The sequence below is a fragment of the Prionailurus bengalensis genome, chromosome X (genome assembly GCF_016509475.1).
Source record: "Prionailurus bengalensis isolate Pbe53 chromosome X, Fcat_Pben_1.1_paternal_pri, whole genome shotgun sequence".
NCBI classification, from domain to species: Eukaryota; Metazoa; Chordata; class Mammalia; order Carnivora; family Felidae; genus Prionailurus; species Prionailurus bengalensis.
Genome location: NC_057361.1, coordinates 102,710,408 through 102,725,558, shown reverse-complemented (window position 1 = coordinate 102,725,558; position 15,151 = coordinate 102,710,408). Strand labels below are relative to the sequence as shown.

Genomic DNA, 15,151 nt, shown 5'->3' with positions numbered 1-15,151 from the left:
TCTGCTGAAGTCACTCCTCCCACGTCGCTTCACCTCCGTGCCTTAGATGACGTTGGATTTTCTCTTCTAGGAGTCCATGCCCCAGACTCCCTCCTCAGTGTTCCCGTGTCACTCTGGGCATATGTGTATCACGGCACTTCACCACATTTACTGAGATGAGCTGTTTCTGGATCTGCCTTCCCTCACTTGACTGTGAGCTAATGAGGAGCAGGGACCTATTTTCTTTCCCTCTATGATAGCACCTGGCACCGAGTAGGCACCCACAAAGCATTGAACCGAAAGATGACAAATGACAGAAACAAAGACCAATCACTCAACCTCTAATAAGCTTTGACCTTCTCAGCCAAAGAGAACAACTCTTAGATTGATTCAAATGAGGTAAAGGGGAAACCAGAATTGGCGAGGAGAACGTGAAGAAGTGCATCCACTCTTTTAGGTGAACAATCAGATGACATAGGGGCTAAGAACACAGATCTAAAAATGGGGATGTCAAGAGTTTCTTTCTCAAGTGATTGCTCTAAGCACATAAAGTAATTATCTGGACAAAGAGCCTGACACATAGGAAGCACTCGATAAACAGTAGTTACTTTTATTAAAGGCTCAGATGAGTGGGCCTGTAATTTTGTAGATGCTATCGACTAGGATCAGTTCAAAGGAAGGGGCAGCACCTATTTATACTTAAAAAATAAGTCAATTTAAAGAAAAATATTAAGTCGGGGCAGTTGGGTGGCTCATCAGTTAAGCGTCTGACTCTTGGTTTCGGCTCAGGTCACGATCTCGCTGTTTCATGGGTTAGAGCCCTGCACCATCGGCGCGAAAGCCACTTGGGATTTTCTGTCTCCCTCTCTCTCTGCCCCTCTCCCACTCATGCTGTCTCTGTCTCTCTCAAAGTAAGGAAATTTGGGGGGCGCCTGGGTGGCTCAGTCGGTTAAGTGTCCGACTTCGGCTCAGGTCATGATCTCGCGGTCTGTGGGTTCGAGCCCCACGTCGGGCTCTGTGCTGACAGCTCAGAGCCTGGAGCCTGCTTCAGATTCTGTGTCTCGCTCTTTCTCTGACCCTCCCCTGTTCATGCTCTCTCTCTGTCTCAAAAATAAATAAACGTTAAAAAAAATAAAAAAAGAAATTTGGGGGAGAAAAAGAAAGGTATTAAGTCAATAATAGTGCAAGTGGTGGATGGGTGAGGCAAAATTCATAAAGACGTTATATGGGCAGCTGAAGTCTGGTAAACAGAACTGAAAGGGAACTGCATTGAATGCTGCGTGGACTAGGTTCCTTCTAGCTCTAAAGATCTATGACTTTGAAACCAGTATTAATATTAATCCCAATTACCATCCCTTACTTTGTCCAGGCACTGCACTGAGCACCTAGTATCACTATCTCATTTAATCCATGCAGTAACTCTCACAGAGACACCATCGTTAGCTTCTTTTCCTTGTTGCAGATAACAAAACCAGAGGCCCCTAGAGGGAACCTCATTTGCCTAGGGTTACACAGAGTACAGGAAGGAGCTGGCCTTCAGTCTTCAATACAGAGAGCCCAAGCAGACAATGCTGTGTCTAACAGCGTTGGATTGAGCTTATAATTGAGGAATTTCCTACTTTAGTCTCACTGAGGGCTCATATTTAATACTGCTGTTACAGAGGTGCCTGGGTGGCTCAGTCAGGTAAGCGTCCATCTCTTGATTCCAGCTCGGGTCGTGATCTCATGGTTCGTGGGATCAAGCCCCACATCGGGCTCTGTGCTGTCAGTGCAGAGCCTGCTTGGGATTCTCTGTCTCTCTCCCTCTCTCTCTCTGCCCCTCTCCCAGTTGCGCACACTCACACACACACACACACACACACACACACAGTCTCTGTCTCTCTGTCTCTCTCTCTCAAAATAAATAAATAAATATTGTTTTTACATATGGATTTTTCCCCTCTAGGACTCTGTTGCTTTATATACTGTTAACTGGGCTCACAATTTGCTGGATCTTTAAACCAACCACGGGACTGGTTGACCTGAGAGTCAAGTCCCTTCAAGGCAAAGTTTCAATTAGCAGAGGAAGCCACAGGGCTGTCAAGGCTTGACATCCAGACCAAGAGCTCCTTTCTGCTCAGGGATACCTCTCAGGGAATGTGGTCAGGAGATGGGCACATTCCACCAGCTGGTGGCTACACCAATGACCTTTAATGCTAGTTTAGCATAAATATGTTGTGACATTTCAGACAAATTAATGTATTTTTACAAGGTGGGGCAACCACCACAAATTAGGCCAAATGGTTTGCCTGTAGGCTGGGTCAGTAGGCAGAGATTCCAGAGCTTCTCTGCTGCTCGTACATCCCTTTCTGCTCCCCCCCCCAAAAAAGAAATGTTTATTTCTCCCCAGAAACCAGTTGGACAAATGTCAGCAACCCTCAGGGATTAACCTTAGCCCTACCTTGGTGACACAGAATTCCAGGGTCTCTCTGCAACTGATAGATGCTGACTCTGACTGCTAGAACCTGCTCAAGGACTCCGTTCCGTATGTTGTGTGGTATGGAAAGGCCTCGGTAGTTAACATAGTGCTTCTGTTGTGTGGGTATAAAGCACCAGCTCCTTGAAAAATTACCGGGAAATGGGAGTATTGGACATGAGAAGGATATGAAAGGAACTGACAACCTAAGAGAGGGGAAAAGGTCCAGTTTGTGAACAGGCAGACCTTGGACTACTAAGTAGCCACGCATCTTTCATTTGAGCAGATTTCATAGACAAGCTGCGCGCCAAATCAAATGGGAATTAAAGGGATTCTGTGTAGCTAGTACAGAAAGTGTTTCAGAACTGTTTCAGAAGCACAAAGGCCACTTTAGTCACAGGAAACTGCCAGAGGGTGACTTATTTGACAGAAAGGGAAACAAACAGACACAATGGCTGGTGTATTTTTGAGGCAATATTAAATCTAATAAACATGACACCGATGGTATTGACTCAAATCGGGTTGGGCAAGTTGGAGAATTTAACGGCTTATCTTCCAACTACCAGCCTTTATCTCAGAGGCAGCCTTGACAGCATAGAACAGAGTCCAAAACATGTCCTTCTCTGACTCCTGCCAGGTGTGTGCTGTCCCCGGCCCCTGCCCTGGCCTCAGCTCTCAGAGCGGAGATAATTAGAACGTCATTTCTGCCAGCTTTGTTTTTTCTGGGTCACTGACTTCAGACTTGATCAAAATAGGAGTGCTATACTGAAATGAATTCATTTCCTCTTCCTCAGCCAGCCCCAGCTTATTTCCTGGGGGACCGTGCTCCATAGGACCAGCTCACACAGACAGCTGCTGTACGAGAGCGATAGTGTTTATGGAGATCCAAAGAGGGGGCGCACGGCAGAGGAGTGGGCACCCTCCACAGCAGCAAGCTCTCACTCTCCCTCTCAGTGGCAGGGCGCTGACAGGCACGGGCCTCAGACAGACGTGCTGAGGAACACATCACAGCAAACTGCTCCGGGAGCTGCGAAAGCCAGTGTTTAATGTTTATCCAATGGCCTCAGTCTGAAAGGCTCTGTAGAACATGCATAACACAACTCAGCTTTCTACTCCATTAGCATTCAAATTCCTAGCTGCCCAGAGACACATGGTACTGACCAGGGAAGGCCAGTCGATGTGGAGGTTGAGGGCACGCAGAGACATGCGGCAGAATGAGGTTGCTGGGTGTCTGGGAGAGACACTCCGAAACGGGGACAGAGAGCCCCAAGTGGTACGAGAGGGAAGGCCAAAGACAACCTTTGTCTTTACAACATCACCAGTTGCCCTCCATTAAGAGACAAGATTAGAGGTAGGGCCTTATCTCACACTGACCTTTGTTCACTTCATTACTGACTGAATGTCAGGCCTCCTCCAGCCCGGGAGAGAGGGGGCCTCCCAGTGCAGTGGCAGTCCATATCTTCTTTTCAGACCTTTGGATTCAGTGAGAAAAACAAAAGCTTCCTTGGGCTTTCACTCAAGGTAAGAAGAGTAGCCACATTACTGTTACTGTTTTGGCCAGGAATGAGCCAGATTTGTCTGCCTTTGTCCAACCCAAGAGAAGAGCCATACAGTATAGAGTAAGTGGGTGGTGGGGCGGAGAGTGCTGTAACACAGTTCTCGGAGAAGTGCCCAGTGATGAAGAGCTATCGAGGAGATGTCAAGGCAAGTATTGGGCTGACTGCTGTATCCAGGAAGGAACTAGAGTGGAGCCATGTTTGGTTGGCCTGTGTGTCCCAAGAGCCTAGCACACAGCACATGACACAAGACACACGACATGCACACACACAGACACATGCACACGCGCGCACGCGCACGCACACACACACACACACACACACCAGTCCTTTTGCCCCTCATTGCCATTAACATGCCTTAAATCCATCGACATCTGTCCATCCCCCACTGTTACCATTCTATTTCAGGTACTATCATCCCCCACCTAGACCACTGCAGGAGCCTCCTAATTATGGGCCTGCCTCTTCTCTCACCTCCTCTTCCAATATGATCTCAAAAGCAGCCAGTGTGATTCCTCTAGAACCCAGCTATGTCACACTCTTGTTTAAAGCCCTTTAGTGATGTCTCACAGCCACGAGAATAAAGCTGCACAGGCACATCCCTTCATTACCTGGTGTATTAGTCTGCTAGGGCTTCCATAACAAAATACCACACACTGGATGGCTTTAATAACAGAAATTTATTTTCTCACAGTTCTGGAGGCTACAAGTTCAAGATAGAGGTGTTGTTGACAGCTTTGGTTTCTCCCGAGGTCTCGTTCCTTGGCTTGCAGATGACCATCCTTCTACGTGTCCTCACATGGGCATTTTCTCTACGCTTACACACTCCTAGTGTCTCTTCCCCTTCTTATAGGGACGCCGGTCCTGCTACATTAAAGCCCCACCCTAATGATCTAATTTAACTGTAATAACGTCTTTAAAGGCCCTGTTGCCAAATACAGTCACATTAGGGGTTACATGAATTTAGGGGGACACAATTCAATCCATAATACCTAGCCACTGTCTACCTCCTGATTCTCATTGCTCACTACTCCCATATGTTCAGCATATATTAGACTTAGCAAATTATTTGTAGTCACCTGGATGGGCCACATGTCTGTAAATTCTGGACCTTTATCCATGCTGTTCCCTCTACCTGGATGGCTTTCAACACTTCCCCCTCCCCACCCCACGCCATTTTCATCCCATTTCTCTCCTACCGGTCATTTCGGGTAGTACTTTCTCTGGGAATTCCCCATCTCCTGATTCCTAATCTGAGTGAAGGGCTCTCATACCCTCTCTGTTGTTTCTTTCTCATAACATGGAGAGTCAATACCTAATGACCCTTCCAAGGGCTTTGCTAGACCATGAGTCACTTGAGGGCAGAGGATGTGTCATAGTATTCTTCTGAATTCCCAAAGCCTACCACAAGACTTAGCCCAAAGAAGGTAGTACTCAATGAAAGAACAGATCAACCCGTTTGCAAGGGACAGATGGAGTGAACCAGGTCAAGCTAGATGGCAGTACATTACAACTTAGGATCCCATATCACCAGCTGATAGATTGTGCCTGAGTGTTCCACAAGATGGATGCTATGTCTGTGCTAACGGAAGGTCCTGTCCCCAAAGGTTGCTGTTAGAGTAAAATCTAGTTTCTCCAGTACCATGTTTTCCAGAAGCCTCTATGACTTTGTTCTTCCATGTATCTACAGAATAGTAAGAGAGAACTGCATATCCTAGTGACACAGAAGCCCTAGAACGTTGGTCCTCAAACTTGAGTGTGCAGCAGAATATGCTGGAAGGCTTACTAAAACACAGATGACTGGGCTCCCACCCCCAGAGTTTCTCATTCGATAGGTCTAGGTTGGGGCCTGAGAACTGACATTTCTAACAAGTTCCCGGGTGATGCTGTTGCTGCTGGTCCGGAGACCACATTCTGCAAAACGCTACTCTAGAGGATCCTTCTGGAATTATTGAAAATGAATTTACATTATGCTGAAAATAGTAAAAATGATAAATAGGTTTCCCCAGAAAATGTGATCAACCATCCTCCCCCAGCTTTGCCAGACCAACGTTGCTGAAATTCACGAGATAGGGAAGCGATAAGCCAATTTTTCTTTTAAGGTAAAACTGCCCCTGGAAAGAAATTGTAACCTAACGGTGTGTGTTCTGCTCTTTTCGCAGGTGCGATTAGAGTGGCCAACAGACCTTGCGGTCAATCCCATGGACAATTCATTGTATGTCTTGGATAACAACATTGTGCTGCAAATCTCTGAGAACAGGCGCGTGCGGATCATCGCAGGGCGCCCCATTCACTGCCAGGTGCCAGGCATCGATCATTTCTTGGTCAGCAAGGTGGCAGTTCACTCCACTCTGGAGTCTGCTAGGGCCATCGGCGTGTCCCACAGCGGGCTGCTTTTCATCGCCGAGACGGACGAGAGGAGAGTGAACCGCATTCAGCAGGTCACCACCAATGGAGAGATCTCCATCATAGCCGGTGCTCCCACTGACTGTGACTGCAAAATTGACCCCAACTGTGACTGTTTCTCAGGTATGACCTTTTTAGCAATTCACCAGCTCCCTCTCTGTTTCCAAAAGAAAAACGCGCATCAGAAGAGTCAAAAGGAAACACAGAGTGTTGCCTGTGGACCCTGGGATAAGTGAGTGGAGAAAGCGATGGGTTGGGGTTACGAAGCCTAGTGTCTGGTCGTTGGTCTGCAACCAGCCGACCAAGTGATGCTGGGCAAGCCCCAAACCCTCTTGGGGACTCGCTTACCTCATCTGTTAAAGAGGTCACTTGTCTCGGTTTTATCACCTTGCTGGCTTGAGGATAAACTAGTGTAACAAAATCTTGATACGGTTAAGTTAAGATCACTATATGAATGTAAGATCATAACACTGTTTGTACTTTGGAGAAAAGGAAAGTAGGTAAAACCTGAATTTACTGATTTACCCAAGGCGAAACTCACTCCCCCTAAGTGACTGGTTTCCAAATTAACCGTGTTTGCTATTTGAAACCCAAAGAGACTAGAACAAGCTGTTTGGAGGACATAGGGGCAAAATAAACTCCCACAGTGGATGTTTCTCAGGACATCACTCTGCTACTTTGATCGCTTAAAACAAACAAACCAAAAAACAAACCTTTCTCCCTAACCCGTAGTGCCCTTTACTTCCAACTGAAATATATTTAAAAAAGAGCCTTTTCCCCCAAACATGGAGCAGATATTCCAGATAGCAAACAGTCCTCTAAATGTCAACCGATACATTTATTGCTGGGATGTGGCGATCCCTCCATGCTACCTGCAGTCCTGTTAAACTGCTCACCCAGGCCCGAATCATTCTCTCAACCTTTGCCTTTCCTTGGGCCAGAGGAATCAAGAGTGAGCAACTTGGTCAGTAACGACTTTGGATCAATATTCCCAATGTTTTCCTGGACAATTAGTTTTATAGTTATTTTGCTAACTTATATTTTTCATTCAGGGCAAATCTGATGTTTATTCCAGTTATCAAATTTGATGTTCTGAATAATTGCTGCACTTACAGACTTAGTGTACTTTGACAATGTGACCATGGGCATGAGCCAAAGAAGGGTCCTCTAGGCACAGTAGAATTGCAAAGTCCTGAGGCAGGTCCACAAGCACTGACACGCATGAATCGCCTGGACTTCCAGCCAGATTTCGTGTGGCTCCCATTATCCGCTGTTTTTTCGCATCTTGCGATACGATACTGAACAGCAGGGTAGAGGATGTCACAAAAGCGGTGTTAACTGAGATAATTGCATCTTACTGTTCGTCTTCACTGGTACTGACTCAAGAATTCTGAGGAAGTTTCAGATTTGTCAAGGGAGGGGCATGCAGAGAGTGTTGGTTCACTGGTTGTTCCCTTTAAAATGACTACTGATGCACAGCGATTTCTCTTTATGGCTGTGTTCTTAGAAATGCTTGCGATGACGATTATTAAAACCACGGTCTCTCTCTCACAGGTGATGGCGGCTATGCCAAAGATGCAAAGATGAAAGCCCCTTCCTCTTTAGCAGTGTCACCCGACGGTACCCTTTATGTCGCAGACCTTGGGAATGTTCGAATTCGTACCATTAGCAGGAACCAGGCCCACCTGAACGACATGAACCTTTATGAGATTGCTTCACCTGCTGACCAGGAGCTCTACCAGTTCACTGTCAATGGAACCCACCTGCACACCTTGAACTTAATAACAAGGGACTATGTATATAATTTCACCTACAATGCCGAAGGTGACTTAGGTGCAGTTACCAGCAGCAACGGCAATTCTGTGCACATTCGCCGTGACGCAGGTGGGATCCCCCTTTGGCTTGTGGTGCCCGGTGGGCAGGTGTACTGGCTGACCATAAGCAGCAATGGAGTCCTGAAAAGAGTGTCAGCCCAAGGCTATAATCTGGCCGTGATGACGTATCCTGGAAACACGGGGCTTCTAGCCACCAAAAGTAATGAAAATGGATGGACGACCGTTTACGAGTAAGTTTCTCATTCTCAGCGTAGGCTTTGTTAAGCTTTTATTTGAAATGGTATTATAGTGGGGAAATGGCTTAGTAATTGCCAGGGGTTGCATGCTATTTTCTCATAAGAACCACAATAAAAAAAAAATCAAAAGTCACGGAGAAAATTTTACCTAACTCCTAGGGTTCAAACCCATTTCTCCAGAGCAGTTTTGCAGAGCATAATAGTAAAAACATAGATTGAATGAAGAAGCAGGTGTGGCACGGCAGGAGACAGGAATGAGATAGAAGTCCATGTACTCAAGAAATGTACAGCATAGCTGGGAAAACAAGGTAGAATTTCATTTAAATAACAAAACTAAGAAAATAGTTCGAAAGCAACAAAGAAGCAGTGTGGCTTCACTAGTGTTTATTGATCCCTGTGGGGTTTCATGAACGAATAAATGAACGTGTGCCCAGCCCAGCCAAGCCCAAGTCAGTATAAGCTGCTGTGGGAGGTACTAGAAGTCAGAATATAAGAACTAGACCCTGGAAAGCAAGTGTGAAATATGTAGGGCAAACGCTGAACAGGAGTGGCCGCACTCCATTGCCTGCTTCTTTGAAATGTGGAGCCAGACACCCCTGTACAGGTCTGGGCTTCCTCGGTTTCCCTGCACGAGTCAGAGAATCTGGCATGTTGCAGCGTTCACAGACTGGACCTGGGATGGCTTTGTTTAACTGGGAATTAGCACAGGGTGTGTCTGACAGCAAGCTTCTAGGAGGTGTCGGAAGGAGACCATTGTCCTTGCCTTTTCAAGCACAGACAACCTTGTTTGCAGGTCAACTCACTTACAAAGCTAGTCTGCCAGCCCTTGGCAAGCATCTTTTCCACAAAAGGGAATTGCTGAATTTTTAAGCAGTGCACTGAGTGAAGATCATCTATGGAATCTGAACCCAGAGTCCGCAATGGCATTAAAGTCGAAAAGCGTGACAAGTGGAAATGTTAAGCATGAGGGGTTCCCGGTGTGACTGTTCTGTGAGGAGGCAGGCATCGTGAAGGGGCTTTGTCCAATCTCCTGCAAGCCTCCAGAGGAAAGGGACAAAACAATTGGCCTTCATATTTTGGACCGTTTCCCAAAGAAATGCCACGTATACAAAAAAGCTGGACAGCTGTTTTAGTTTCGCTTAGAAATACGTGTTTAGTTGTTGCTGTTGCAAGTCTTACTCTATTTTTTGAAAAATTTCTCTTACATCTTAATAAGAGTCATAAGAGCCCCTGTTCACTGAACGTCTACTATGTGCCAAGTAGTAGGCTAGGTGATTTCCGTACATCATTTTACTTGATCCCCAGAATAACAACATGGGATAGGTGCTCCTGGTGTGCCTATTTTATGGATGAGGAAACTGAGGCACAGAACGGTTAACTTGTCCTGGTTCACACAGATGTCCAGGATTCAAACTCCCAACAGTCTGCCTCAAGAGCCCAAATTTGTAAATACACTACCCTGAAGAAAGATAGTTTCTAATGAGAATGTCTTTTTCAAAAGTTCATGCAACGTCCCACCGCACCTGAAATTAAACAACTGTTTCGAAAGCTAATGGTTGACTTCGGTCAAGCAACAAGAAATGGCTGAAGTATTAACTACTTTTCAAAATAACAGCTCAACCATTCATTCACTGAGTCATCGATTCATCACATTGTACACTTTACATATATACAATTTCTTTGTCAATTATACCTCGATAAAGCTAGAGGGGAGAAAAAACAAAAGTAACTAGTTTATTCAACAAATATTTATGGAGCACCTAATCAGTGCCAGTCAGTATCAAGTACTCTATCCCCCTGGGGCTGGGGATACAGCTGTGAACAAAACAGATAAAAATTCCTACCTTCGGGGCACCTGGCTGGCTCAGTCCATAGAGCACGCAACTCTTGATCTCAGGATTGTGAGTTTGACCCCATGTTGGGCATGGAGCCTACTTAAATGTTTTTTAAAAAATCTCTACCTTTGTAGGGCTTACATTACGCTGGAGGGATACAATAAAATGTACAGAAGTTCAGATGGTGATAAAGTCCTGTGGAAAACTAAAGCAGGGTAAGGGAGATCAAGAGAGCGGGGCCGAAGGGGTTTTTATTTTGGGCTGCGTGGTCAGACAAGGCCTCACTAAGAAGGTGACATTTCAGTAAGTCCTGAAGGACATAAAGGAGTAAGCCATATAGATATCTAGGAGGAGGGAAGAGAGAGAACATTCCAGGCAGAGAGAATAGCAAGTGCAAAGGCCCTGCAGCCAGTGTGACTGGAATGGAGTAAGAATAGTGGGGAGATAAAATCAGTGAAGTGGCCAGGCCTACTTTATGTAGTACTCTGTAAAGACTTTGACTTTTATTCTGAAGTGAGATGTAGAACCACTGGAGAGGTTGAAGTAAAGGAATGATGTAATGTGACTTAATTTGTAAAGAATCAGTCTGTATTGAATCCATCAGACCGTCTGGTGGAAACAGGGGAGCCCGGTGGTGGAGAGAGGAGGGGTCTGCGATACTCCAGGCAAAAGATGACAACTTAGACCAGGGACTGAAGGCAGCAATACGTGGTAAAATGCTAAGTATATCTTAACAGTAGATTTAGCAGGACTTACTGATAGATTGGATGTGGAGTGAAGAGAAAGAGGGTTAGAGAGAACTCCAAAGGTTTTGGCCTGCGCAACTGGATGTTGGACTATTGATCAACACGAGGAAGAGTGTACAAGGAATACATTATACTGGGCAAGAGATCAGGAGTTCAGTTTGGGATATAATCAGTTTCCTTAGACATCCAAGTGAAAATGTCAAGTAGACAATTGGCTATATGCATCTAGAATTGAGGGGAGAGGCTGGAGATTTCAAATTTGGAGATCCACATTTGGGACCCACCAGTGGTTAGAGTGTATTCAAGCCATGAGATGGGATAAGAAGAAAAGATGATGACTAGACCTGGAGCACACCAACGTTTAGAGCAGAGAATATGAAGAGAAACCGGCAAGCGACCAAGAAGGACAGCCCAGTGAAGTAGCAGGAAAAGCAGGAGAGTAGGATGTCCTGGGAGCCAAGTAAAACAGGAAAGAGTGATCAGCTGTGTTAGATACTCTGGATAAGTCAAGTAAGATAAGGACTGAGAATCGACCAGTCTAGCACTGTAGAGGTCATTGTTCACCTTGAGAAGGGCAGGTGCCGTGGCACCATGGGGGACAAAAGCCTGAGCAGAGCTGGTTTCAGAGAGAATGGATGTACACATGTTCACAGCAGTGTTACTCATAATAGCCAAGAAGTGTGAAGAACCGTTGTCCATCAGGACACGAGCACACAAACAAAATAGGGTACATCCATACCATGGAATGTTATTCATCCATAAAAAGGAATGAAGTTCCGACATATGTTACAACATGGATAAACGTCAAATACATTATGCTAACTGAAAGAAGCCAGTCACAAAGGACAAATATTGTATGAAGTGTCCACAAACGGCAAATTCATACAGGCCGAAAGTGATTGGTGGTTGCCTGGGTCTGAGAAAGGGAATGGGAATTGGCTGATAAAGAGGATGGGGTTTATTTCGGGGGTGATGGAATGTTCTAGAAGTGGTAGTGATGATTGCACACATTGTGAATGCACTGGAAGCCACTGAATTATATGCGTTAAAGTTTATTTCTTGAGAAAGAGAGAGTGCATGTGCGAGCAGGAGAGGGGCAGAGAGAGAGGGAGAGAAAGAATCCCGAGCAGGCTGTCAGCGCAGAGCCTGATGCGGGGCTCGATCTCACCAATGTGAGATCATGACCTGAGCTGAAATCAAAAGTCGGATGCTTAACCGACAGACCCACCCAGGTGCCCATAAATTGTATAACTTTAAAATGGTGGCTTTTATGGTATGTGAATTATACCTCAAGAAGAAGAAGATGATGATAGTGGCTGAGAGGAAGGAGATTGGAGACAATGAGTAAAGATTTCTTAGGAGTGCAACCATTGTGGGAAACAGTATGGAGGTTCCTCAAAAAAAAAAAATTAAAAATAGAACTACCCTATAATCCAGGAATAATACTCCTGAACATTTACCCAAAGAATACAGAAACACTAATTCAAAAGGATATATGCATCCTTATGTTTATAGCAGCATTGTTTACAACACCCAAGATATGGAAACAGCCCAAGTGTCTATCGATGGATGAAAGGATAAAGAAGATGCGGTGTGTGTATACAGTGGAATATTACTCAGCCATAAAAAAGAATGAAATCTTGCCATTTACAACAACATGGGTGGAGCTAGAGAGTATGATGTAAGCAAAATAAGTCAGAGAAGGACAACTACCATATGATCTCATTCATAGATGGAATTTAAGAAACAAAGGAAAGCAAAGGAAAAAGAGAGAGAAAGACAAATCAAGAAACAGACCCTTAACTATACAGAACAAACTGGTAGTTACCAGAGAGGAGGGGGGATATAGTACGGGGATATAAAGAGTATACTTACCATGATGAAAAAAAGGAAAATTATTAAAAACTAAAAAAGATATATTCTTCGAACTGTGTTCGGGGGAAGCTTTGAAGGGAATACCAGGTTATTTAACCTTTGGATCAAAGCTATTGGCACCATTTATGGATCTGTGGTAACTTTTTTTTTTTCTGGATTTGATTTCAAGGGTAAAGGATGACATTGATATGGTTGCAATAAATTATGTGATGCATGTAAGAAGAAAAGAACTCTTCTGAGAAGCTTTGCTGTAAAGAGGAGCAGAGAAATTGGAGCAGGGGTAGGGAGAATGGGGTAGGCTGAAGGAGTTTTGTTCTTGAGCAACGTAACAGTATATTTGTATACCGATGAAAATGATCCAATAGAGAGGGGAGAAGCTGACAATGCCAGATAGAGAATAGAATATTGTGGTCAGATCAGGTCATGCGCCTGGTTCCCACTGGCAGCACGTTGATGCAGGTACCGTGTGGCAAGCAAGATACGGTGCGTGGAGCCCAGGCCTGTTACCAGGACTTGACTGGCAGTGAGTGAAAGGTATCAACATCGCTGTTGCCAAATAATCAATGTTGAGCCTCTAAGAGGTGAGAAATGCAGGCATTCACATGGGGGTAATTATGGAGTTTTATAGCCACAAAGTGACATTAGAAGTTATTTTAGGGGCCCTTGCATGGCTCAGTCGGTGAAGCGTCCAACTCTTGATTTCGGCTCAGGTCACGATCTCACGGGTGGTGACTCCGATCCCCATGTTGGGCTCTGCGCTGACAGAACGGAGCCTGCTTCGAATTCTCTCTCCCCCTCTCTCTGCCCCTCCCCTGCTCACGCTCTCTCTCTCTCTCTCTCTCTCTCTCAAAAGAAATAAAAACTTTAAAAAAATGTTTTAAAAGAAGTTACTTTGCAAATGAGGAAACTGAGGCCCAGATAGGGACACACTCACCTCTTCACAGTTGCTCACCGGCTGAGCCTTGAGTCAGGTCTTTGAGCATCCAGTTCAGTGTTCTTTCCACTACTACCCTCACTGCCTTCCAGAAAAAAGAGGAGGATCTGGGATTGTTAAGAGTGACCATGGGAAGTCTGAGGAGCTAGACTTTCCCTCCAGGAGCAGGGAATGAGGAGTGTGATAGCACCATGAGAGAGAAAGGGGGCTAAATACCCACTTCTTCCTCCTCTCACCTTAACTCCAGCCAGGATTATGCTGAAACCCTCCTAACTGAAAAGCATCTGTGGAGAGAAAGCCCGTCTTCCTCTTGAAGCAGTCCATTCTGGTGCCGAACAGCAGTGCCCAATGTGACACTGCCCCTGTCCCTTCTTACCCGCACAGAAAAGCATGAGCAGTTTCCCACCCTGCACGACGTAACTGATTCTTCTTACGGTCTTCTCTATACAGAGTCTGACTTCTTTCACTTTTATCCTCCAAGGCGTTAAGCCAGTCCTGAACACTCCTTCGAGTTTTTCTCTGTCCTTCTGAAGCTGGGGAACCCAGAATTGGAGCCACTATTCTAGTCCAGGGTCAGAGCCCTGCCGAGGTCGCTAGAGTATGGCTGGGCCGCTGCTGCCAGGCCCTCCTGACAAAACTCGAGCGTTTCTCCGAGGTGAGGAGGCTGCCTTCCGTGGCCAGAGGGGACAGACTGTTTGCCAAGGTGGAAATGGAAATTCTGCTCTGAGAGGAGAGACAGAGAAGCAGAAACAGAAGCAAAATTTGGCAGGACGGAGGACTGCCGCGTCCAGGTAGCTAAGCCAGCAATCCATCCAGCTTCTGATTATCTGTGGCGATGGGGAGAAGAAATGACACGGATGACCCTGAACAGTGGGTCATCCAAATGGGATTTTAAAATGCATCTTGTGCAGTGGTAGTATGTGGGCTTGTATTAGGTAATGTGATGTTGTTTAAATAGTTCATTGATTTTCATAATTCCGTTTGACTCGGACCAGGCTTAAAATTGCACACCCCAAGTATTAGTACTTGATGCTTGACTGCCCCTACGCATCCTGAATGTCACGGGGAAAGCTGACCACAGACAAATGGCTCACGGAGAGGTGACTGTCAAAGCAGGAATACCGACCAAAGGAGGCAATTCTGGCCCGAGGGGGCTGGCGGGTTCCTAATTGCAATGACCCTGCCACAGCGGGGGCCCACGGGAGGGGCCCAGCAAACACACAGCACGCAAGCCTTCTTTGCCCAGGAGCCTGCAAGAGCGGCCAGGATGCCCTTGCTTGTTTCCCAAGCATTT

At 45.7% G+C, this 15,151-nt stretch overlaps 1 protein-coding gene across 1 annotated transcript in view; it reads left to right on the top strand.

The window, feature by feature from the left end:
- TENM1 (teneurin transmembrane protein 1) overlaps positions 1 to 15,151 on the top strand; it is a 768,359-nt gene that overhangs the window by 717,783 nt on the left and 35,425 nt on the right. The window contains exons 25-26 of the mRNA XM_043570666.1: positions 6,153 to 6,519; positions 7,951 to 8,461. Coding sequence (XP_043426601.1) covers positions 6,153 to 6,519; positions 7,951 to 8,461 — 878 coding nt within the window. The remainder of the gene's footprint in view (positions 1 to 6,152; positions 6,520 to 7,950; positions 8,462 to 15,151) is intronic.